The sequence below is a fragment of the Anguilla rostrata genome, chromosome 19, assembly GCF_018555375.3.
Source record: "Anguilla rostrata isolate EN2019 chromosome 19, ASM1855537v3, whole genome shotgun sequence".
Classification (NCBI taxonomy): Eukaryota; Metazoa; Chordata; class Actinopteri; order Anguilliformes; family Anguillidae; genus Anguilla; species Anguilla rostrata.
In genome coordinates, this window is record NC_057951.1 from 14,644,829 (window position 1) to 14,668,117 (window position 23,289).

At 48.6% G+C, this 23,289-nt stretch overlaps 1 protein-coding gene across 1 annotated transcript in view; it reads right to left on the reverse strand.

The window, feature by feature from the left end:
* The window catches only part of LOC135245814 (receptor-type tyrosine-protein phosphatase zeta-like), a 34,100-nt gene that overhangs the window by 8,748 nt on the left and 2,063 nt on the right, over window positions 1–23,289 (reverse strand). Inside the window, 11 exon segments of the mRNA XM_064319105.1 lie at window positions 711–1,260; window positions 1,422–1,474; window positions 3,177–3,303; window positions 3,502–3,688; window positions 4,825–4,976; window positions 6,615–6,772; window positions 6,930–6,996; window positions 7,754–7,849; window positions 8,170–8,321; window positions 9,353–9,532; window positions 14,365–14,433. Coding sequence (XP_064175175.1) covers window positions 711–1,260; window positions 1,422–1,474; window positions 3,177–3,303; window positions 3,502–3,688; window positions 4,825–4,976; window positions 6,615–6,772; window positions 6,930–6,996; window positions 7,754–7,849; window positions 8,170–8,321; window positions 9,353–9,532; window positions 14,365–14,433 — 1,791 coding nt within the window.

Here is a 23,289-nt window from a genome sequence, read left to right on the forward strand (position 1 = left end):
TCAGATCATTTGCAAACCAGCGAGGAAACAGGGCAGAGAAGCAGCAGACCAAACCCAGAAGGACAGGCAGTTTCATGCTTACCTGGAAAACACAGACGAATTCACGTCTCCTCAGTTTAACAGAAACACAGCATCAATCAAATTATACAGGGACAACAGCATTGATCCAAAACACAACCCTTCTCTCATACATGTGTAACAGTATTCATTCAGACATAATCACCCCACGTTCTGTTTGTCTCAGCAGCAAAGAGTACGTGGGAGAGAGGTATAGATGCACACGTGCTGGTTTAGGGGGGTAAAATAGTTATTCTGCAGTCACACATGAAAATAGGACTCCGTCAGAAACCAGGCTCCGCTCAGCGCAGGGATAACTGTGATCAGTCCTCCTCATCCTCCACCCTGCTGGGTCCTAGGTTCCGCGGGGTTGGTGAAGTAAAACCGTGTCGTCATGAACATTATGTCTCTGACGTTATGCATCACTAACAGAGAGAAACTGTCCCTCATTACACATTAAAAGTGTCAGATTAAAAGCAATTTCATTAAGTCATTATAACCTGCAACTAAGAATTATAATTATGGTTGAAACAAACACTGGAATCATTTGGGGTACCCCGGGACTAGGGTTGGAACCCCTGTCTTCAGATAAGGGGGATACTGGGGGCAGGGGTCAGGGGTCAGGGGGCAGGGGGCAGGGGTCATGGTCTCACCATTAGACTGAGGCTGGGTGGTGTAGGAATGGACGGTCCTGAGGGTGGAGGTGCTGAGCGGGGCGGGGGTGGTGGTGTGTCTGGTGCTGGGGGCCGTGGGCCTCGGGGGGGTCTCCCAGACGGGCGGGGGCGGGGTTGCGGTTGCCGGGGTTTCGGGGAGGGGCGTGGCCTCGCTCACACCGCTGTCGGACAGCGTGGGCGGGGCGTGACGGGGCCCGGTGTCGGAGAGCGGCACGGAGGCGGTCGTGCTGAGCGCAGTTTCACGGTGAACACCGGCTCCGGGGTAAACGCTGCTAACTGCCCCGCCGTCAGCAGGGGGCGCACTAGGGGGAGCGACGGAGGTGTGGGGGGGCTCGGGCCGCTCGGCGGGCCGTTCTGCGTGCTCTCGGGACCAGACCAGGGGCCCGTGCTCCGTGACGGGGGTCTGAGAGGGGCCCTCCGTGGCCCTGGAGAGGGGGAACCCGGACCCCGATCCCTCGGTCTCCCGGTCCCCCGGGCCGCCCTGGTTCTGATCTGGGACCGGGGTCGGGGGCCCGGGCTGGTACTGCACCTGAGAGACACAGACAGTCAGACTTGAGGGCGCCGCACTGGCCAATGAGCACACAGAACACACATCCAGCCATGATCCATGCTGTGCAGAGATCAGCCAATCAGAAACGACCACATCACAATACTCTGCATCTGACCAAGGCAGGACATCAGCACTGTTACCTTCAAATCATCTCTGGTTTCAGGGGCATCTGAAAAAGGGTCAGGATATGTTTCTGGGGAAGGAAAAAAGAGACATACATCAGCCCTAAGTGTGATGGAAAGTAGATTTCATGAAATGCCCTAATTAAGAATTGCAATTCAGTTATGACTGAACAGTCCTGAATATTTCAACCACTGTATGATATTACAGAACATTATCACACAGGAAAATGCTTCCAGCTCAGCAGATACAGACCAGTATTACGCAAGGAGGTCAAATTACACAAGCATTATATGACAAGAGAGACCCACAATGCACCAGGACTGTCCTTGACACACATACACAAACAGACACACACACAAAGACAGATGAAGACTGTGAAGATGATGATGGTTCTTACCTGTTACAGGATGAAATATGTAACACAAAATGGATCTATCCCAGGGTCTTATGATGTTCACATCAGACTCGTTTCTCAGGAATAAGATGGGGTGTGTTAAACGTTAGACAAGGGAAACGTGATCTCACTTATTTATTTGTATTTTTAAATACATTTTTAAAAATTTGTAGTTCCCAATTACATTACTGGACTGCGATCCTTCTGGAAGAGTGCTGTGTGTTCTTTTTTTTTTTTTTCACTGCAGAAACAGAAGAGCTATGCTACGCATTAGCAGGGCTAGCCACACAGTCAGACCTCATAAACACTGCATTTCATCAACACACAGTAATACTTAAATGTGCTGCCGGGGAATTTTTGCTCAGTAATAATTATTATTAAAGTAAGAGTCATGCTGTTAATATTATATACAATGTTAATACCTCAATTACTATGCCTTTACTCATATTCACAGAATTTTTATAAAAGTGTTAGCCTGGATTCAATAAACATTTTTTTTCTCTTAACAAATATATTCTCTTTGTGTCTTTTCTTTATTTAGCCCATAAATAAATGCAAATGTATTACCAAACGCAAAAATTATTTCAGTTACTAAATTTGTCAGACAGTACATTTAAGCAACAACCCAAAAAAATTACAGTTTGCATTTAATTGTGAGTGAAATATAAAAATAAATATCAGCAGAACCTACATTGTTCAACAATATTCTCAGTAAACCAGAAGTCCCATTTAACATCACGGCACAAAAACAAAAACATGTCCATCACAGAGAACAACAGAAAAGCCAAAAACACAGGAAACAGAAATAGCACTAAGCTAAATGAGCACACGAGAATGACATGAGAAAGGTGAGCATCTGCAGCAATTTCAGTTTGCACTGCAACAGCCAATGGGAAGAGAGAATAAAAGCTGTAAACAGAGACAGGGGCACAGGGATTGGAAAGGAAGGATTTGGGTGCTTAAAAGAAGATGCAGTCCTGGGTAGAAGTGTTTTGCACCTGCACACACGCACACACACACACACACAGAACCCAAAGGCCTTCATCTGTGCAGAATGCCTCCCTGGTCATGTGATATTTCACAGTCCAATCAAACAGGAGCAATGTAGCAGTGATTCCTGCACTGTGTTCTAATCCAATTGCAGCAGCATGACGCACAGCAAAAGCAGTGCTGCTCTGCTGGTGTGTGACCTTTGACCTCTGCAGGAAATCCTCCTGCCTCCTAAACCGACTGCATCTGCTTTTAGCCCCGTCAAGATTCAGGAGCTGGTTTGCAAAGGACGAGTGTGCGGTAAACAGGTGATGCGTTGGATGATGCGTTGGGTGATGCGTTGGGTGATGTGTCGGGGGTGTGCGGACAGCGGGAGTGCGGGTCTCACCGGGGTCGTCCAGGGGCATGTCCACGATCACCTGGTCGCTGATACGGCCGAGCAGCCCGTTAGAGCACAGCGCCACCACCTGGACCACGTAGCTACTGTTCGCCCACAGCCGCTGGATTATAGCCCCCTGCAGAGGACATTACAGTCAGTTAATCAATCAATTAAATAATCAATCAATACAGGGTTCAACTGCCACAGCCACAGTCAAAGTAATACAGACAGACAGACAGACAGACAGAGAGCCAGGCAGGCAGTCTGTAAAACACTGAGGGACTGATCAGCTGACGGACAGGGTGCGTGTGCTAGCTGGGAGGTGGAACATTACCACATCCTGGTCTCCGTCGGTCAGGTACTCCTGTTTGGGGGGGTCCCGGCCCTGCAGCCGCTGGTAGGTGACGGAGTAGCGCTCTATGCTGCTGTCGTACACCACCCGCGGCCTGTCCCACGTCACCAGCGCGCTGGTGTAGTTCTGAGGGTCCGCCTGCAGACGTCTTCAGCACGGCTGCAGACGCCTGCACACCTGCACACACACACACGAACACATTCAGCACTTATCAAAAATTTATCAGCACGCACTTTTATCAGAACACACATTTATCAACACACACTTTTATCAGAACACACATTTATCAACACGCACTTTTATAAAACCCAACACACACATATAAATAATTAAACCACCTCACATTTATCAAAACACACATAAAATACTCATCAATCAAAACACACACATTTATCAAAACAACCCAAGGATGATGTGGGATGAGTCTCTCTTTTTCCCCACAGCTCAGGAAATAGAGATGAAAATGCCAACAGCTGAACATATGCTCTCCTCTCTCCACCCCCACACACTCTCTCAGCACACGTCTCTGCTCACATAATTACACCTGAGAACACCCCCACCAGCAGCACTGAGCTGAGCACCACCATTTTACAGAGAAATCACAAGAGAGCAGCGTTACCTAGCAACACACAACCGATGACCTGGCTAAAAGTGTCAGAGGAGCAGGAGTACAGTCGCCCCCTGACAGAGCCAAGGCCAGACCGGTGCCCTCCGGCCCGCCAAAGTTACAGAGCCTCCGCACTTTGCCTGCGTCGCTACGGGCAACAGAATCCAAACAGCCTTAATGTAGGCAGAGACTGGGACCAGACGCGGGCTGCACCCGCAGCGCAGCCTGCCCCGCTGCGCTAAAACACAGATGACCTTTACGGAAACCGCTGAGCCACTGGAGCCGGAATGACCCGCGGCAGAAAGGGGTTTTAAACAGGGCAGCGGCGCCCTGGCACACTGAAGGGTGCACAGTTCACCACTCAGGACATACTGCACCAAACCAAACGCACCAAAATGAGCTTCTGAAACATGCCATACTAGGTCACCTCAGTATGCAAATCCATTACCAATGCGTTTCCTGTGGAGCTGCAGGGTGGCTCTTCCTGCTCCAGTGTGCGGATGAGGCCCATGGTCTCGTGCCAAGACCCAGCCGCCCCAGAGCCCATTCAATCACAGGGAGCAGGCCTCTGTTTCTTACATTCAGATATCCAGTGTGGTTTTCTTGTTTTGGTATATACTGAGCATGTGCAGTGAACAGGAAGCAGGAAGCAGGCGGCGCTTACTGAGCATGTGCAGTGAGCAGGAAGCAAGTGGTACGTACTGGACATGTGCACTTCCTCTATCCCCGTGTATGAGGAGTAGACCTGGCCCATGAACTGCTGCTGCTCCCTGAAGTTATTTTGCAGGTAATCCATCAGCATCACGAAGCTAGACTGCTGCATCGTCATCACCTCACAGAACACTTCCAGCTGGAACACACACGCACGCACACACACACGCACATGTGTGAATAAAATAAGAACATATAGTATAGTTCATTTACCCAGACTCCCTTGCTCCGTGACATGCCAGGACATATTTTAGCACCAAAGGGGCAGTTATTCCCTCAGCCATGACAATTAGGAATTTTTTCCTTCAGGGCTTGGGTGAGTAAATTCAGGCAATATTTTCAGCATTTCATCTAGGAATGTTTCCCACAGGGAGGAAAATGTATTCATTACTAAGGAAAGCATGCTCCTTAAATTTAAACCTGAACAGGGAGATTAAAATTGAACAAATTTTGCAAAAAAAATATAAAGATTTATTCTTACTCAGTTTTTAAAAACACTTTAAACACTGCTTAAAAATTGCAGTCCATGAATAAAAGGACTTCTGGGGCTGGTTTCACAGACCCAGATGAACAGAGAAGCACGTCTAAGTCCCAGAGTGAGCTTAATCTGACACCGTGAAACTAATGACTTCATTACTTTTTCCCACATTTAAAAGCTTTAATTAAAAACATGGACACAGTCTGTGTGGGTTTTTTTTTAAACTTTCTCCTAGAAAGCCCCCTAATGAAAGAACATTTCAGAACAGTTTCTGGACGCAGTCTGGAGGGGAACGTTCTTCCCTGTCAAGCACCTTGCACATTAAATGAGTGAACGAATAAATAAATAAAGCCACTGCCCACGCCTGATTGAGTCTCCTCCAGTTCTACTCCCGCTTTACTCTTACAAAGTTATCAAACTTTAAGGTGCAGAAGCAGGTGATTTCAGACAAACTGGGTCTAAGTGAGCTTACAGGGGTGTGGTGGTCACAGTGAGAGCGCTACGCTGCGCAGACCAGGCTAGCGTCTGTGAGCGGTGGTCACAGTGAGAGCGCTACGCTGCGCAGACCAGGCTAGCGTCTGTGAGCGGTGGTCACAGTGAGAGCGCTACGCTGCGCAGACCAGGCTAGCGTCTGTGAGCGGTGGTCACAGTGAGAGCGCTACGCTGCGCAGACCAGGCTAGCGTCTGTGAGCGGTGGTCACAGTGAGAGCGCTACGCTGCGCAGACCAGGCTAGCGTCTGTGAGCGGTGGTCACAGTGAGAGCGCTACGCTGCGCAGACCAGGCTAGCGTCTGTGAGCGGTGGTCACAGTGAGAGCGCTACGCTGCGCAGACCAGGCTAGCGTCTGTGACTGACGCAGCAGGAATGAACGAGCGGACAGGAAATGACACGCTGCGTAAGAGCGGGAGCTCATCTCTCCGGCGCAGCTCCAGTCCCGCGAGACCTCGCGCGGTGAAATATTGATGCGATTTGTTTGCCGTTCCTCTCTGGGCTCTATTTTGGGGTTTGTAAAAGGCTGCACTTTGGAAGTGCAGGAGATGAGTCACGCCTGGCTGGGCTACAGCACGTACTGTACGGGACAGGTTAAAACCTGAGCTGATTACCCAGAGTGCTGCTCTCCCATCACACCCTCTCTCACACCAGACACAGGGAAAGGGAGCAGCTACACAGAGAGCTACAGCAGCAGGATCTACACAGAAAACGTCCCACTACCTTTACCTCCCTGATCCAGGTAAACCGGCCCAGGTAAAATGACTCAAGTGGGACACTCTCCTCCCTCTCCGCCCTGTAACACACTCACCTGGGGCTCAGAGATGGACACGGTGTCCTTAAACACTACCCACTCCACAGTCTCAGAGCAGGGGGGGGTGGTGAGCGAGCCGTTGTAGATGTAGTACTTCTCCGTGGAGTCTGGCAGGAGATCCAGCAGGAAGAAGGGCTCCACGGTGCTGCTTTTACCTGGAAACAGGTAATATTGTTCATCATCATCTTCACTGTTGCCGGTATTATCATCACCAGCACCATCATCATGAAAGAGAGGGAAGTGGGGGGGGGGGAGGGAGAGGGAGCGGGAGAGGGAGGGGGATGACGAAAAGCAGGCTGCGCAGTGACGTACCGAATCGGCTCACAGAGTTCACCCCGTCAATGATTGGCCCGTACTTGTCGTTATCTTCTGGACCGACCTGCAGACAGCAGGAGTTTTTAAAGACTCATTACACAAAGCAAACCACTCCAGATCCGCTGCGGTTAGGACAGAAGTGTTAGCCTGGACAGTTAAAACAGTTAAGCGCTAACCCAGATTTCTGTGTGCCCAAGCAGATCACCCCCACCTCTTCAGGACCGTTACCCACAATCCATCTGTGCAAGGCTTGTGAGAAACAAGCAGGGCCACTCAACCTTACGGGCACGGGGGTGACAGCACGAGGGAGGCGTGTCTGTCCTCAGCGTGTGTTTGCACTGTTCATCTGTTTACTGTACATCTGTCTGTGCTGTCAGCTGGTTCTGTCTGCTTGGAATCCTGCAAGGCTTTATGGGTAATAACCGCCACTGCTGTGTACCCCTGCATTCCACTGGGACAATGGAGCGAGCCCAAAACCTAACCCCCCCCAACAAGATATTTCACCCTTCAGCCAATCAGCTTCTTTGTTATTTTTAAGTGCAATTATTATGCCATATGTCTTCAGAGATATGAGGGATTTACCAAATAAAATCAATCAATTAATATCTTTATTTTGGCACAACTATTAAGTGCAGGTGTGTGATTAAATCCATCATCAAGCAATAGTGGCAACAAAAAAAAAACTACGTGAAGACAAAAACACAAAAACATTTATAGTGGTGATGACAGGCCTCTCAGACACTCTGATTTCATACAAACAGCCATGATCCCATTACACAGTATCAGTAACACAGCCCCAAAACCCAACGGCAAAGTTCCACCTTGAAGAGGATGGACAGAGCCGTTAGTCTTCCTCCGTTCATCATCGCCTCTGAAACGTTTTCGAACTTGTCGGCCTCGAAGCCCCAGATCTGCATCTGCAGGAGAGAGCAGGGGCACGGTCTCAGGAACAGGCAGGGCAGGGAACCAGCCGCCTGTCCCAACTCTGTTCTCTGTGACGTCATGTAAAATTCAAAAACGTCAGGACTGGGGAAAAAAAGAAATATATTTTCTTATGTATTTTGAATTAAGAATGTACTTTCAATAATATTTCATTTTGATTACCTTTTTACATCAGTTCCATATTTTAGCTCCTCATATACAATGGACATGGCTGACATAACATTGGTAATGTTCAAACTGCTCTAAAAGCCGCAGGTCCTCTCCAGGGCGAGCGGGGGCCCCGGGCCTGGCGTACCTCCAGCGGGAACTTGGCGCCGTTGAGGCTGTGCTCGGACCCGTCGGCCGAGGCGTTGCACCGCCCCCAGTGGAAGGTCATCCGGCCCACCTTGACCCTTGACCTCAGGCCCCCTCCGCTCAGGTAGAACTCGCCAGCCAGGTCCACCGTGACTGAAAAAACATCACATCCTGTCACAAGACTTCCTCACAGCGAATCCCGTCCTGCGTGATGTCTGGAGCACGGGGTAACGTAGGAGGAGGACATCAGGTGGAAATGAGCAGCAGGTAAACACAGGAAGTGCTTCCTCACACAGAGCAGCCATTGTGTGGAGCAGCTTGGCAGGTCCTGTACCAGAGCCCTTTGGGCTATTCAAGCCCAGGCCTGACGCAGTGCTAGACTCACAGAGCCGAGCTGAACGGCCTGTTCTCACCACTGTGTCTTCATCTGACGTTCTTAATATTATAACCCAAAAACCATAACATGCTGCGCAAGAGTTAAAACACCTGAGACACAGAAAGGCACATATGACTGCATACACACAGGGCAGTGGGACCGCTGCTCCTTTAAAATGCTAAAATATCAGCGTTCAACTTTCATTTTTCATTTTTATCTTTATGGATTTAAAAAATTATTTTTAAAAAATTCCAACCTACAATTACTCCTGTCATGGTGGAATCAAAGTAAGAGCCTCCCTTTTGAACTCATTTTAATATCCATGTAAAGCTCTCTACACAGTAACCAGCAAAGTGTGGAAATTATTTTTTCTGGTATATTAACATATTAATTAAGATATATTAGATATGAAGCATGAATAAATTATGATATAACTGAATCTTGCAGGTATACACATGCCACCTAGATATTTCTCATGATTACAGATTCACAGGGACAGGAATGATCAATACTACAGCCTCCAAGTCTCCTGTGGGCTCTCTCCACACCACACCCTTAAACAGCAGCACAGTGTGGCAGCAGGGAGACAGTGTTACAGGAACATTAGTAGAATGTTGTGTGAATGTACAGATGTGTGGGTGAGTACAGGTGTGTGGGTGTGGGTTAGTACAGGTTTGTACAGGTGTGTTCAGGTGTGTTCAGGGGTGTTCAGGTGTGTACAGGTGTATAAAGGTGTGTACAGGTGTGTACAGGTGTATAAAGGTGTGTTCAGGTGTGTTCTGGTGTGTTCAGGTGTGTACAGGTGTACCTGTTTTCCCATCGTTATGGATGGTGGTGTTGCTGGCTGTTTGGTGGCCCCAGCCCTCGAACCTCAGCTGCTGAAACTGAACTCTGACCCGCGCGAAGGCCTCGTCGATGTCAACAGGGGACTGCTTGGCACTGCTGCATGATGGGTATTTTTTAGCCCAGTTTTTTTGGTTTAAAGTTCCTGGGGGGGGGAATAATTATATCGGAACAGAAACATGACTCAGGGTTTGTTTGCATATAACTTCATCACTGGCCAAAAAAACTGCAAAGTACAAATGCATAACGGTATGCCTTTAACCAAAAACACTAAGAACACACACACACACACACACACACACACACAGCCTGACAGGTACATAAGCCAGGGTCACTGAGTCATAATCCTCTCAGTGACGCAGAAACGGTGGAGAGAGAGAGAGAACGGGGTCGCTCCTTATTGTGGGTCAGACTCATTAGCATGTGAATAGCTAAGACTCCCTCAGACTCCATTAAGCCCTGCACAGGGACAGCAGGGTTAACGATGCGTCCGTCTGCCCTGCCCGCCTCAGTCAGACGCACAGGAAAACAGCCCCTGTGAGGAAGACTGAGACTCTGAACCACACCAAACAGGGTGCCCACTTCCTTCAACCTGAGGTTCCTCCAAGTCTGGAAAAAGATTTAGATTATTAATCTTACTGTAAAAAAGCTTCTTTTTTCCAGAGGTCACATAAAAATATATACATTAAAATTGCAAAACTTTTTTTATTGACTGTTTAACAGCTCCATCACAAAACAAATAATCCTATTGTGCAAAAGTTATTATTTTATAAAGAGATTAACACAGCAAACTTGAGTAAATAAAATAGACATAAAAATAGAATAATCAGAGAATCTTTCTTCTGAATTTACTATGAAGACAGTTATTTACTTTGGTGCGTGTGTGTGTGTGTGTGTGCGTATGTGTGGTTGGTTCATCCTCCTAATCTGTCCACAGACAGAAAGGATCAGCAGGCTGATTAATGGTGTGGGCAGCGTTGGTGGATTGGGGGGTTCAGGGGTACAGAGGGGCTTTAGGGGGATCACTGTGTACAGATCAAACTCTAATCCCAGCCTCCCCAGCTCCCCTGTCTGAGGAACGATGCAGATCCAGGTTTAGAGAAAATAAATATGAATTAATTTTTCCTATTAATATTTTGCCATGCTGCTACCTCATTAAAAACTCTCATACGGTTTGAAAGTTACACGGTAACTAAGTTCATTTCTCAGGTGAGTGTGGGCATCTTCTCACTAAACAAAAAAGAAACAAAAAGGTGGGAGACCTGGGGCACAGTCTGGTTTAAGTCACGGACAAAGAGTGCTGAAACACAGTCCGAGCAGGAATCTGTGGAATATAGAACAGCCCACAGAGACTGTGCTCAAAATGATGAACATTTCCCCTGAGCCAGGCTAAGAGAGAAGCAGCTCTTTTTACACGACTGTGGCACAGTCTACGAAAGGCACTGATTGGTCCACTCAGGGTTCCAGAGAGACCAACCACCCGCTGGGCAGAATTTAGTTACCTACATTAGAACCGTGTAAGAGTGCATTCTGGGTAATTAAAGGAATGTGCAATATTCCTTCAGCAGCCCCTGCCCACATCCACAAAAAAATTAAAATTAAATAAATAAACCTTACTGGGGTATCTCCATGGAAACAGGAGCGAGATGCCCATAATCCTGACTCAGCCACTCTCCAACTCACCTTCTCTCCCACACACACCCTCCCAAACAACCCCCACGTGCAAAAACAAGTTCCAGTTTAATAGAGACATTTTAATTCTCAGAGCATTCCCCCCCCCCCCCCTAAACTCCCAGAGCAAAACCTCCTCTGGCGCTGCTGATCTGAAGGCCGATGATCCCGCCCCTGGGAGAGGACAGCCAATCAGAGAGGAGATACGGAAACTGGGCTAGAACCACAGAGCAGCACCACAGGAGTCGATGAGCCAGGCCTCTGCGGTTCACTGAGATGCTGAATGCCCCACAGCGGGGTTTTTATACCGCAGTGGGGTTTTATACAGCAGTGGGGTTTTATACCGCAGTGGGGTCTTATACAGCAGTGGGGTTTTATACCACAGTGGGGGTTTATACAGCAGTGGGGTTTTATATCGCAGTGGGGTTTTATACAGCAGTGGGGTTTTATACAGCATGGGTTTATACGCAGTGGGGTTTTATACAGCAGTGGGGTTTTATCCATGGGGTTTATACAGCAGTGGGGTTTTATATCGCAGTGGGTTTTATACAGCAGTGGGGTTTTATATCGCAGTGGGGTTTTATACAGCAGTGGGGTTTTATACAGCAGTGGGGTTTTATACAGCAGTGGGGTTTTATATCGCAGTGGGGTTTTATACAGCAGTGGGGTTTTATACAGCAGTGGGGTTTTATATCGCAGTGGGGTTTTATACAGCAGTGGGGTTTTATATCGCAGTGGGGTTTTATACAGCAGTGGGGTTTTATATCACAGTGGGGTTTTATACAGCAGTGGGGTTTTATACAGCAGTGGGGTTTTATACAGCAGTGGGGTTTTATATCGCAGTGGGGTTTTATACAGCAGTGGGGTTTTATACAGCAGTGGGGTTTTATACAGCAGTGGGGTTTTATATCGCAGTGGGGTTTTATACAGCAGTGGGGTTTTATATCACAGTGGGGTTTTATATCACAGTGGGGTATTTTCACGCGGTTCAGCCATTTCTCTCTGTCCTACATCCCCCCCCCTCTCTGCATCTTTCTCTCTCCCATCCCTCCTTCCTGTCTCTCTCTCTTTCTCTCTCTCTTAAGTGTCCTTCATTCACATGTAAATAGACTTATTCATGCCTGGGCGCTCGTATTGATGCACACGTCTCCAGCAGTGTACTCTGGGTAAAGCAAATAAATCCCCCCCCCGCCCCCCAATGAACTGACTGAGCGTGCTCAGACCACAACAAAACACCCCCCCACCTCCACTCCCTACCACCACCACAACTTCTGGAGCCGTACCAGAACAAATCACTGCAATTAAAACTTGGACACTCAGCAGTTCTCTCAGTATGAACACTGAGCGCTGCACCATCAGACTCGCCGAGACAGAGACCAGAATTACTCAACTACGCGAAGAACTTCGGCTAAAAACAAACGAGGGAGCAGATCTCAAACGCTGGCTCGCGGGAGCCACATCTCTCCTGTTCTGGGAATAGTCCTTTCAGGCCTCTTTGGCTTTGTTGAGTATAAAGAATGAAAGGATCTCCGGAAAGCGTTCAATGTGCACTTAATGCTGATGTTTGAACTGGCTTACAGCTCCCAACCACAACCACACCCATTCACACACTCCTACAAACACACACCTGCACACACGCGCACACACTCACACAAACACACGCACTGCATACGCTCACACGCATGCACCCACACACGCTCACACTCACACACACGCGCTGCATACGCACTCACACAAAGCCCACACCCAGAGCCATAGCGGCTGTTCTCTCTCAGGTTTTGAGGTGTTGGGCAGGCCACTGTGCAGCTCAGCCCCACAGTCCTCAGCTCCTCACTCTTACGCAACGCTACACTGCACAGCACCAGACACCCCTTCATCAACATCCTTCAAATTCTTCTCTTTTTAACTGGCAGTCATACGGCTGCAGAGATGTCCGTCGGTTCGGCAGGGACACACACTCTAACGTGTGCGGGCAGCACCTCTGTAGCCCCACTGCTCTCTCCCAGCTCAGATTCTCCCACTTACAATAACTCATTTACACACGACTAACGGCAGTAACATGTTGGGGGTGTGGGAAATAATTTATTTATTAATTTAAAAACGACTTCATTTTTTTCATTGAAATTTTTTTATATTTTTTTGGGGGGCGGGGGGGGGTAAGGGTTAGAATCAGGGTTGTTTAGACATGCAAAAAAAAAACCATGATTTCTCCATCTGATCACATGCCAGGCCGCATCATAAGGGCTGTGTCAGAGAGGCTGAGATTACTCTGTTTATCAGGGCTGCTGGCTCAGACGATCTGGGAACCGCTGGCTGACATGCAGCCTCAGGACCCCAGCATGAAGTACTGCCGCTCCACACAGTCATAACGCTGCACTCAGAAGATACGTCACTCCCTCGAACCTGCGCCAAAAACCCTGAGAGCCTCCTGACTAACCCCCCCCCATATTAACAAGAGCAGCTCGATCCCAAGCTCCATAAAATAAACTATCTGAAACAGGTGGAGTCTACGCTCTGCCCACTACGCCATGGCGGAGTCTATGGGAATCTCCTTGTGCCAAGCCCAACATGCCCACGGGCTCTCCGCTGGAACATTCCAGAGGGTAAATCCCAGGGTAATAAAACCGGGAATGCCCCTAAATTTGGAACCAAAGACAGTGGAGTTTAATTCACATCCACCCGTGGGGACACAGACACAGACGCTACACACGCACAGACACTACACGCTCACAGACGCTACACGCAGTTGTATTTCATACCATTAAAAAAATAATAATTTCCATGAATTTACTCTTCAGGATAAACACGGTGACCTGAGGTGACTGGAAAATGGCCGCCATGCTCCTTATGTTATGACAACCCCATCAATCACAGGCTGGGAGAAGAGGAGTGCCTCGTCTGGGCATGCCCAGACCAAGCCCCCGAGTTCTCTCCTGCCTGCTGAAATATTACAGCACTCACTGCCCTGAGGGTCCCAGAACAGGGCCCAGAACAGGGCCCAGAACAGGGCCCAGAACAGGGCCCAGAACAGGGCCCAGAACAGGGCCCAGAACAGGGCCTGCATGCATTATCAGAACTACTGCAGAGGCTCGTCTTTAATGAAAGCGTATCATCAGTGTCCAAGTGGGTGACAGGGGACAGAGTCAGCAACTGACCTGGAGTCAGCCACTAACCTAGAGTCAGACACTAATCTAGAGTCAGCAACTGACCTGGAGTCAGCCACTAATCTAGAGTCAGCAACTGACCTGCAGTCAGCCACTAATCTAGAGTCAGACACTGACCTGGGGTCAGCCGAAGAGTGCTCACCTGTGTATGACCAGTCGATGCCGTCGGAGAACTTGCGTTGGGTTCTGAAGTATCCGTGCGCCACTTCAGCTGAGACAGAGAGAATGAAATCAGCTCATTGGGTGGCAAAATGTGTTAGCGTGTGTGTGTGAGTGTGTGTGTGTGTGTGTGTATATATGTTATTAAACAGAGAACGGTAAAATCCTATTAAAACACAATGTTACTCTTCTCCCCCAGTAAATAATCCCACCACCAGCAGTGCTCCCCAGCCTGCTGTACTCAGAACAGTCCTTACGAGTCTTTATGATGTCACAGGTCCAGCACTGGGCCTCAGGCTGACCTCAGATCAGTTCCCTTCAACAGAGCAACGCCACCTAATCCAGAGATCTGGCCTGGCCCCAAACTGAATTACTTCTGTCCCGGATAACAGGACAGCAGTCTCAGCCACTATCTGTCTTTCTCACATCCTGACAAAGCTGTTCACCTTATTTACCAAGATAATAAACACAGCTGCTTCGGACCACACACACAGGGCCCAAACAAGGAGATGTACTTCAAACTCGTCTGGCACTGAGCACTCTCCGTTCAAATATAACCGTCTCCAAAAGTCCTGCTCTTTAATTCAAAATCAGGCACAGCAATGGTTTTCACGGTGACATGACAAAAGTAAATATACTACAATATTTTAATATCAAATTATGTATTGAATGATAAATATGATAGTTATTTATAAAAAAGGGATGCTCAAAGGCATGGTTGTAGGCTGTTAAGGAAGGATGGCTCAGATATAAATGTCTCATTTGCATAGAGTACCTGTTCTCTCGGGGGCTTTTAAATCCATGCGTGGGCGAAGAAATATTAATGTTGCTCTTTCTCTCCGGTCTGCCCACTAATGACAGAGAGCTTTATCTCAACACCGGGGGTGCAGAGGAATCAACGTGCTGATGCGGCCGCAACCTCATAGAAACACAGAGCCCCTGCTAGGGCAGCTCACTGAGCTGTGCCTCATAGAAACACAGTGAGAATCCTGAGCCTCTGCTAGCACAGCTCACTGAGCTGTGCCTCATAGAAACACTGAGCCTCTGCTAGCGCAGCTCACTGAGCTGTGCCTCATAGAAACACAGTGAGAACCCTGAGCCTCTGCTAGCACAGCTCACTGAGCTGTGCCTCATAGAAACACAGTGAGAACCCTGAGCCCCTGCTAGTGCAGCTCACTGAGCTGTGCCTCATAGAAACACAGTGAGAATCCTGAGCCCCTGCTAGCACAGCTCACTGAGCTGTGCCTCATAGAAACACAGTGAGAATCCTGAGCCTCTGCTAGCACAGCTCACTGAGCTGTGCCTCATAGAAACACAGTGAGAATCCTGAGCCTCTGCTAGCACAGCTCACTGAGCTGTGCCTCATAGAAACACAGTGAGAACCCTGAGCCTCTGATAGCACAGCTCACTGGCTGCGGCGTGCCTTATGAAGGGGTCTACATGTGCAGGTTTTATTTTACAGGAAGCAGACACAACAATGTTTAGCTTTAAAAATCAGTTAGCCTAACCAAAATGTAAAAAATAAGCATACCGTTTAAGTATTTCGTGCATGTACTGCTGTTATATATTACAGAATTTATGAAACTCATATATATTTGACTGCTACTCTGAATTAGCAGAATTATAGAATATTAAACATCGTCTGTGTTTAACAAGCTAGGCTGGGGTTGGCCGCAGAGGCTAAGATAATTAATCTCGCATCTCCCCTTCAAAGCACTCTTTGCATGCCTAAGAGCTGCCTGTGAGCACTTCAGAGAGAGAGTGAGAGAGAGAGAGAGAGAGAGAGAGAGAGGAAGGGAAAGAGAGAGAGAGAGGGAGAGGAAGGGAAAGAGATAGAGAGGGAGAGAGAGAGAGAGAGGGGAGAGACAGTGATTAGTGTGTAATTACTGATTAGCATGGCTGCTCTCTCATTTCCTCCACACACGTGTGAAGCTCCCGGCCTGAGGGTGATCCTGACAGATCATGCTCGTGCACGTGTGTATGACACCCCAGCCTCTCTCACGCTCGTGCACGTGTGTACGACACCCCAGCCTCTCTCACGCTCGTGCACATGTGTACGACACCCCAGCCTCTCTCACGCTCGTGCACGTGTGTATGACACCCCAGCCTCTCTCACGCTCGTGCACGTGTGCACGACACGCTAGCCTCTCTCACGCTCGTGCACGTGTGTACGACACCCCAGCCTCTCTCACGCTCGTGCACGTGTGTACGACACCCCAGCCTCTCTCACGCTCGTGCACGTGTGTACGACACCCCAGCCTCTCTCACGCTCGTGCACGTGTGTATGACACCCCAGCCTCTCTCACGCTCGTGCACGTGTGCACGACACCCTAGCCTCTCTCACGCTCGTGCACGTGTGTACGACACCCCAGCCTCTCTCACGCTCGTGCACGTGTGTACGACACCCCAGCCTCTCTCACGCTCATGCACGTGTGTACGACACCCCAGCCTCTCTCACGCTCGTGCACGTGTGTATGACACCCCAGCCTCTCTCACGCTCGTGCACGTGTGTACGACACCCCAGCCTCTCTCACGCTCGTGCACGTGTGTACGACACCCCAGCCTCTCTCACGCTCGTGCACGTGTGTACGACACCCCAGCCTCTCTCACGCTCGTGCACGTGTGTACGACACCCCAGCCTCTCTCACGCTCGTGCACGTGTGTACGACACCCCAGCCTCTCTCACGCTCGTGCACGTGTGTACGACACCCCAGCCTCTCTCACGCTCGTGCACGTGTGTACGACACCCCAGCCTCTCTCACGCTTGTGCACGTGGACTCACTGTTTGTGCTCCCATTCTGTTGCATGAGTGGACTTCCTGTTTGTGTCTGTGGTATGATTAGTGAGGTAGAATAAAGATGTTCACACAACATACAAACAGAATCTGCTCTCAATTTAATATATTATAGAAACTTACAACACAAAACACACACTCCACTATCAGCTACATGCATTATAAACACACACTCCACTATCAGCTACATGCATTATAAACACACACTCCACTATCAGCTACATGCATTATAAACACACACTCCACTATCAGCTACATGCATTATAAACACACACTCCACTATCAGCTACATGCATTATAAACACACACTCCACTATCAGCTACATGCATTATAAACACACACTCCACTATCAGCTACATGCATTATAAACACACACTCCACTATCAGCTACATGCATTATAAACACACACTCCACTATCAGCTACATGCATTATAAACACACACTCCACTATCAGCTACATGCATTATAAACACACACTCCACTATCAGCTACATGCATTATAAACACACACTCCACTATCAGCTACATGCATTATAAACACACACTCCACTATCAGCTACATGCATTATAAACACACACTCCACTATCAGCTACATGCATTATAAACACACACTCCACTATCAGCTACATGCATTATAAACACACACTCCACTATCAGCTACATGCATTATAAACACTCACCACACAAAACACATGCGCTCAGATGCACAGGAGGCTGTAGCTGGCAGTGACTCAGCCCTGAAGCTTTCCGCAAAGCACAGCCCAGCTGTTCCTGTAAGACGGTACTGCTTATTAAAATAGATTTAATTAACATACACACACACACACACACTCACACACACACACACAGACAGACACACACACTCACACACAGACACACACACTCACACACACACACACAGACACACACACACACCACACACACAGACACACACACACACACACACACACACACACACACAACACAACACACACACCCACACACCACACACACACACACACACACTCACACACACACTCCACACACACACACACACACTCACACACACACACACACACACACACACACACACACAGACACACACACACACACACACACACACACACACACACACACACACACACAGAAAGGCACGCGTGATGAAGCTGAACAGCTGAGAGGAAGGGGCCCTATGACGGGCCCCCAGTACCCCACAGAGACAGAGACCAAAGAATCCAAGGATCCGATCCACCGGAACCAATAAAGCAGGATTCCCTGTCATAATTTCATTTCCCAAGCCTGACAGCTGAGGATACAGCATGTGACTGTGTGACTGTCTCCATGAACACTGGTGTGTGTGTGTGTGTGTGTGTGTGTGTGACTGTCTCCATGAAGACTGGTGAGTGTGTGACTGTGTGACTGTCTCCATGAACACTAGTGTGTGTGTGTGTGTGTGTGTGTGTGACTGTCTCCATGAAGACTGGTGTGTGTGTGACTGTGTGACTGTCTCCATGAACACTGGTGTGTGTGTGTGTGTGTGTGTGTGTGTGACTGTCTCCATGAAGACTGGTGAGTGTGTGACTGTGTGACTGTCTCCATGAACACTAGTGTGTGTGTGTGTGACTGTCTCCATGAACACTAGTGTGTGTGTGTGTGACTGTCTCCATGAACACTGGTGTGTGTGTGTGTGTGACTGTGTGACTGTGTGACTGTCTCCATGAATACTGGTGTGCGGAACTCCAGATTACCACCCAGCTGCTGGGGTCTTGGACCTGACATGCAAGATGTACAGTAACTATGGGAACGGTCGCCGGGGAACAGCTGGGGTTTAACCCTGTAGAACCTCTCTCACACTCGGCCTGGGCACTGCCCTCCGCCTCACACTCGGCCTGGGCACTGCCCTCCGCCTTACACTCCTGGAGCACGCTGCCCAAACGAACAAGAAATATACTGCAAAACACTGGATTTTATTTCAGCATATTTTGCTATATTTAGACATTTTTTGAGAAACTATAATGTTATTTATATATTTTATTTCAGCGGTATATTACATAAAAAAACATGTACTGTATTATCTAAACATCGCAATGATTCATATATTTTCCCATATATTGACAAGTGTATATATTATTTCAGTTCATTTTCAGTGACAGTATTCCATTTTGATGAGGACACATGTGCACTTGTTAAATGCTGGGAACATAAGCGCAGTAATCTGAAGGGCTCCCATTCACAACACTGCACCAGCTCATGCCACATGCACAACACCGTACTCCCTACAAAACAGCAACCTATAAACCTACACAAACATACATAACAACTACAACCTGCAAAACTACAAATGACCTGCAAAACTACAGCAATCTACAAAACTACAAAAACCTACAAAACTACGGCAACCAACAAGAAAACAACATGTTAAATCCCCAACGCCATCTAGGAATAAGTAGTGGGTGGCAAAGCAATAACCATCTTATTGTACAGGAACAATGGGACAGGACTAAACAGGAGAAGTAGAAAAGTGTTAAAAGATATAAGACCACAAGACCACAGTTCCCCTCTCTGATAGAGGTGCGAGAGGCCCCCCACACACACACACACACACACACACACACACACACACACACACACACACACATACACACACACACACACACACACACACACACACACACACACACACACACACACGCACACACACACACACGCACACACACACATACACACACACACACACACGCACACACACACACACACACACACTCACATCAGCATGCAGAACGCATCCCTCCCCAGTTCCGGTAAACAAGCCCGCCCCCCCCATGGCTTCTGGCCACGCTGACCCCCCCACACGCAGCCGCCTGCACGTCGCCATGGACACCGAGTCAGGCCCATTCGTTCCGCTCCTTCCGCTCGCTCGCCCTGTTCACACTGTCGCCCTCTCTCACCCAGGCTCAGCCCGTTCTGGCACAGCCTTACTGCTGACTGCACAATAAATACCCACAATGCCAAGCGCCAAACTACAGCCTTTTCTGCGATAGCCGCTCCTCTCTTTCTCTCTCAGCCAAAAGCAGACTTTAGCCCCAAAGCCTGTTGCTCACACCCCTGTTCTCTGAGTGTGAGCAGAGAGTAACGGCTTTGGCCGGCTCCCCCCCAGCAGCACCCTTTCAGCCCCTTTCACGACCCCCCAGGATTCTGCGAAACAGGTGAAATCCTGATCGTGAGGGTAAATCATTCAGGGGGATAAAGGAGAGCTGGACCCACAGGCCCTGCGGGGGCGGGCGGGAGACCCTGCACCATTCAGCCATTGATTTGTTTTCTCTCCCACCATTCCCACTCAATGTGACCCTGCAAACACAACACATCCGGCTCAGAGCGGCTCCCACACACACACACACACACACACAGTACACACACACACACACCTGCTGTGAGCTCAGTACATACACACAGCCAGGAGTTACGCTGTGCAAGACCACCTACCTGCACACAGGTGATCTTCAGGTGCCCCTGACAGAACTTCACTCCGCTAACGTTTAGTAGAGGGTCTCCCAGGGCAACGGTGACAAATGAGGGAAAGCGAGGTGCTTAGTATGATTGGGGTTTAATATCTCACATTAGAACATGTGACCAGTGACCCTGAGACGCACCGCACCTGCTATCCTGAGTGATGTCATAACTGAGGAGGAGAAAAGCAGGCGGGGGGACAGGATCACACAGCAGCCTGGCGAGGAAGGCCTGCCCTGTGATTGGCTGACGCTGGCGCCACTCCAACTCTAGCTGTCGATCAGCTGCGTGTGCAGCCACGCCAGGAATAACCCGTTCCTCCATAGTGAGGATCTGTGTGGATCTGTTCATGTCTACGGGAGAGCACAGAGGAGCTGGCCTTGTAACCTAAAGGTCACAGGTTCGATTCCCAGGGTAGGATACTGCCGTTGTTCCCTTGAGAAAGGTACTTTCTTGTGATCCATACTTAACCTGCATTGCTTCAGCATATATCCAGCTGAATAAATAGATGCAACGTAAATGCTGTGTAAAATGTTATGTGAGTCGCTCTGAATAAGAGCCTGTAATGTAATTACAGTTGTGTGTCAGGACTGGGTCAGCTGCAAATGAATTGCCCTGCTTGGGATCAATAAAGTTGTCTGAATCTGAATCTGAATCTGAATGTAATGCAATGCCTTCCTGAAGAGCCTGAGAGCCAGGCCTCTCCAGATCCTCTCCGCTCCTGCCCTGTCTGATCTTGCCTCCACAGCTCTTATGAATCACTCACGACCTGACAGTTTGTTACAGGTCACTAGAAGGCTCAGTTCTTAAAAGTGTGTGTCGTGTGTCTTATGCTGATATACACCGGGTATCTCAGTCACAGGGGTAACTGTCAGGGTCTACAAGCAGCAAAACAGTCACTGCTGCATTCTCACAGTGTTTAGCGAAGGGAACAAACGACCACGCCTTTACAGCCCCCGGCTCACCCCCTGGATCAGCACCAGACTGTGCTCCCCACACTGCAGAACCTTCCCTGCACCCTGTCCGGATCAAACAGGCCGGGACAGGGCCACGGGCCCACAGGAGGATCAGAGGATGAGCCCAAACACGTTCATCTCAAAACCGCAAACCGTGCGAAACCGCCGCTGCCCGTGATGTGGCTTCAGTCATTATGACATCATCAACCGCTGCCCAAAGCAGCGCTCGATCTGAGCGCTGTTCTTCCAGAAAATAAAAGTCGAGGGGGAATGTCCGCTTGGACAATAATTCATGAAACCAGCATTGTGAAGAGTAACAAAAGCCGCTGTCTTTGACCAGGCAGATGCGACACACTCTACTCTACACACTGGGGCCTCATTTTCAAGTCTTCTACAAGAAAAAAAACAAGGCATGCTTCATTACCTTTTATTTTTTTAATCTATTATTTTCTTGCGTTCCATGGCTGATGTGTTTTGGGCTAATTAGTTTGTGCTAAAAGCTGACTGTAGTGTGTTAAACGTGGAATGCATGTTTTACCTTTTTAACACGATAAAATCTCTTTCTCTCTCGGTACATTGTGAATAGTGGTGCATGCAGTGTTTATTTTCTCATGCAAGCAGTGCAGTTATTTTGGATATTTCAGATAGATGTGCGCCAGCATATTCGCAGGCAGTGTGAGACCACACACAGACTGTTAGAGAGGGCGAGAAATCAATAACTTCCCACCAGCAAGTCAATAAGCCCCCCCTGCCTCTCCCACACGACCTCATTACAGCCGGGCCTGTTAGACAGGAGCGAGGCCGCCCCTCTGAACACTGCCATTAATTAACACTTAATTAATCACCTAATTAAGGGGCCCATGGTGAGCACAGGGGAGATCTGGAGCCTGTGGTGAACGGGTTGGGAGGACAGATATGCAGACAGACACACAGACACAGGGCCAAAAGCACGAGGACTCATTAAGTGGAAAACGCCTGTTTTTCTGTAGTGGACTCTTTAGAGGATCGGTTTTAGGATGACACACACACAGAGCAAAGGGATAAATTAAGTGGAAAAGGTCTTTTTTTCTTTATTGGAATCTTTAGAGGATGGTACACCCTGAAACCAGGATGGGGCCAGGATAAGACAGCTGGATCCCAGTGGGTCAGTCAGGACCACCTTCAGGCCAGAAGCTTCACACGTGTGTGGAGGAAATGAGAGAGCGGCCATGCTAATCAGTAATTACACACTAATCACACGCACACTATAAAAGACCAAAATGCTTCTCTCCCTCTTTCTCCCTGTCTCTCTCCCTCTTTCTCCCTGTCTCTCTCCCTCTTTCTCCCTTTCTCTCTCTCACTCTCTCTCTGGCATGCCCACTCAGCCAGTCTCACTTCCGTTCAGAATGCCCCTTTCCATCACCAATACAAAGTGCCCAGTGCCCTGAAACATATGCCCACCTACTACCCAATGGGAAGCTGCTCTGCCTCTCAGCTGGAGCATGCTGACCAATCAGAACCTCAGAGAGAGAGAGGGAGAGACAGCTTACTCCACTACTCTTTGCAAGTTTTTTTTTTTTTGACAAAAGTACACAAACATCACTTATTATGCATGCCAGAGGTAATCAATGACATTCTCAATCAAGTAAAAAAATAGCATCTGTTCCAATGTGGGACCGTTTTAACAGCC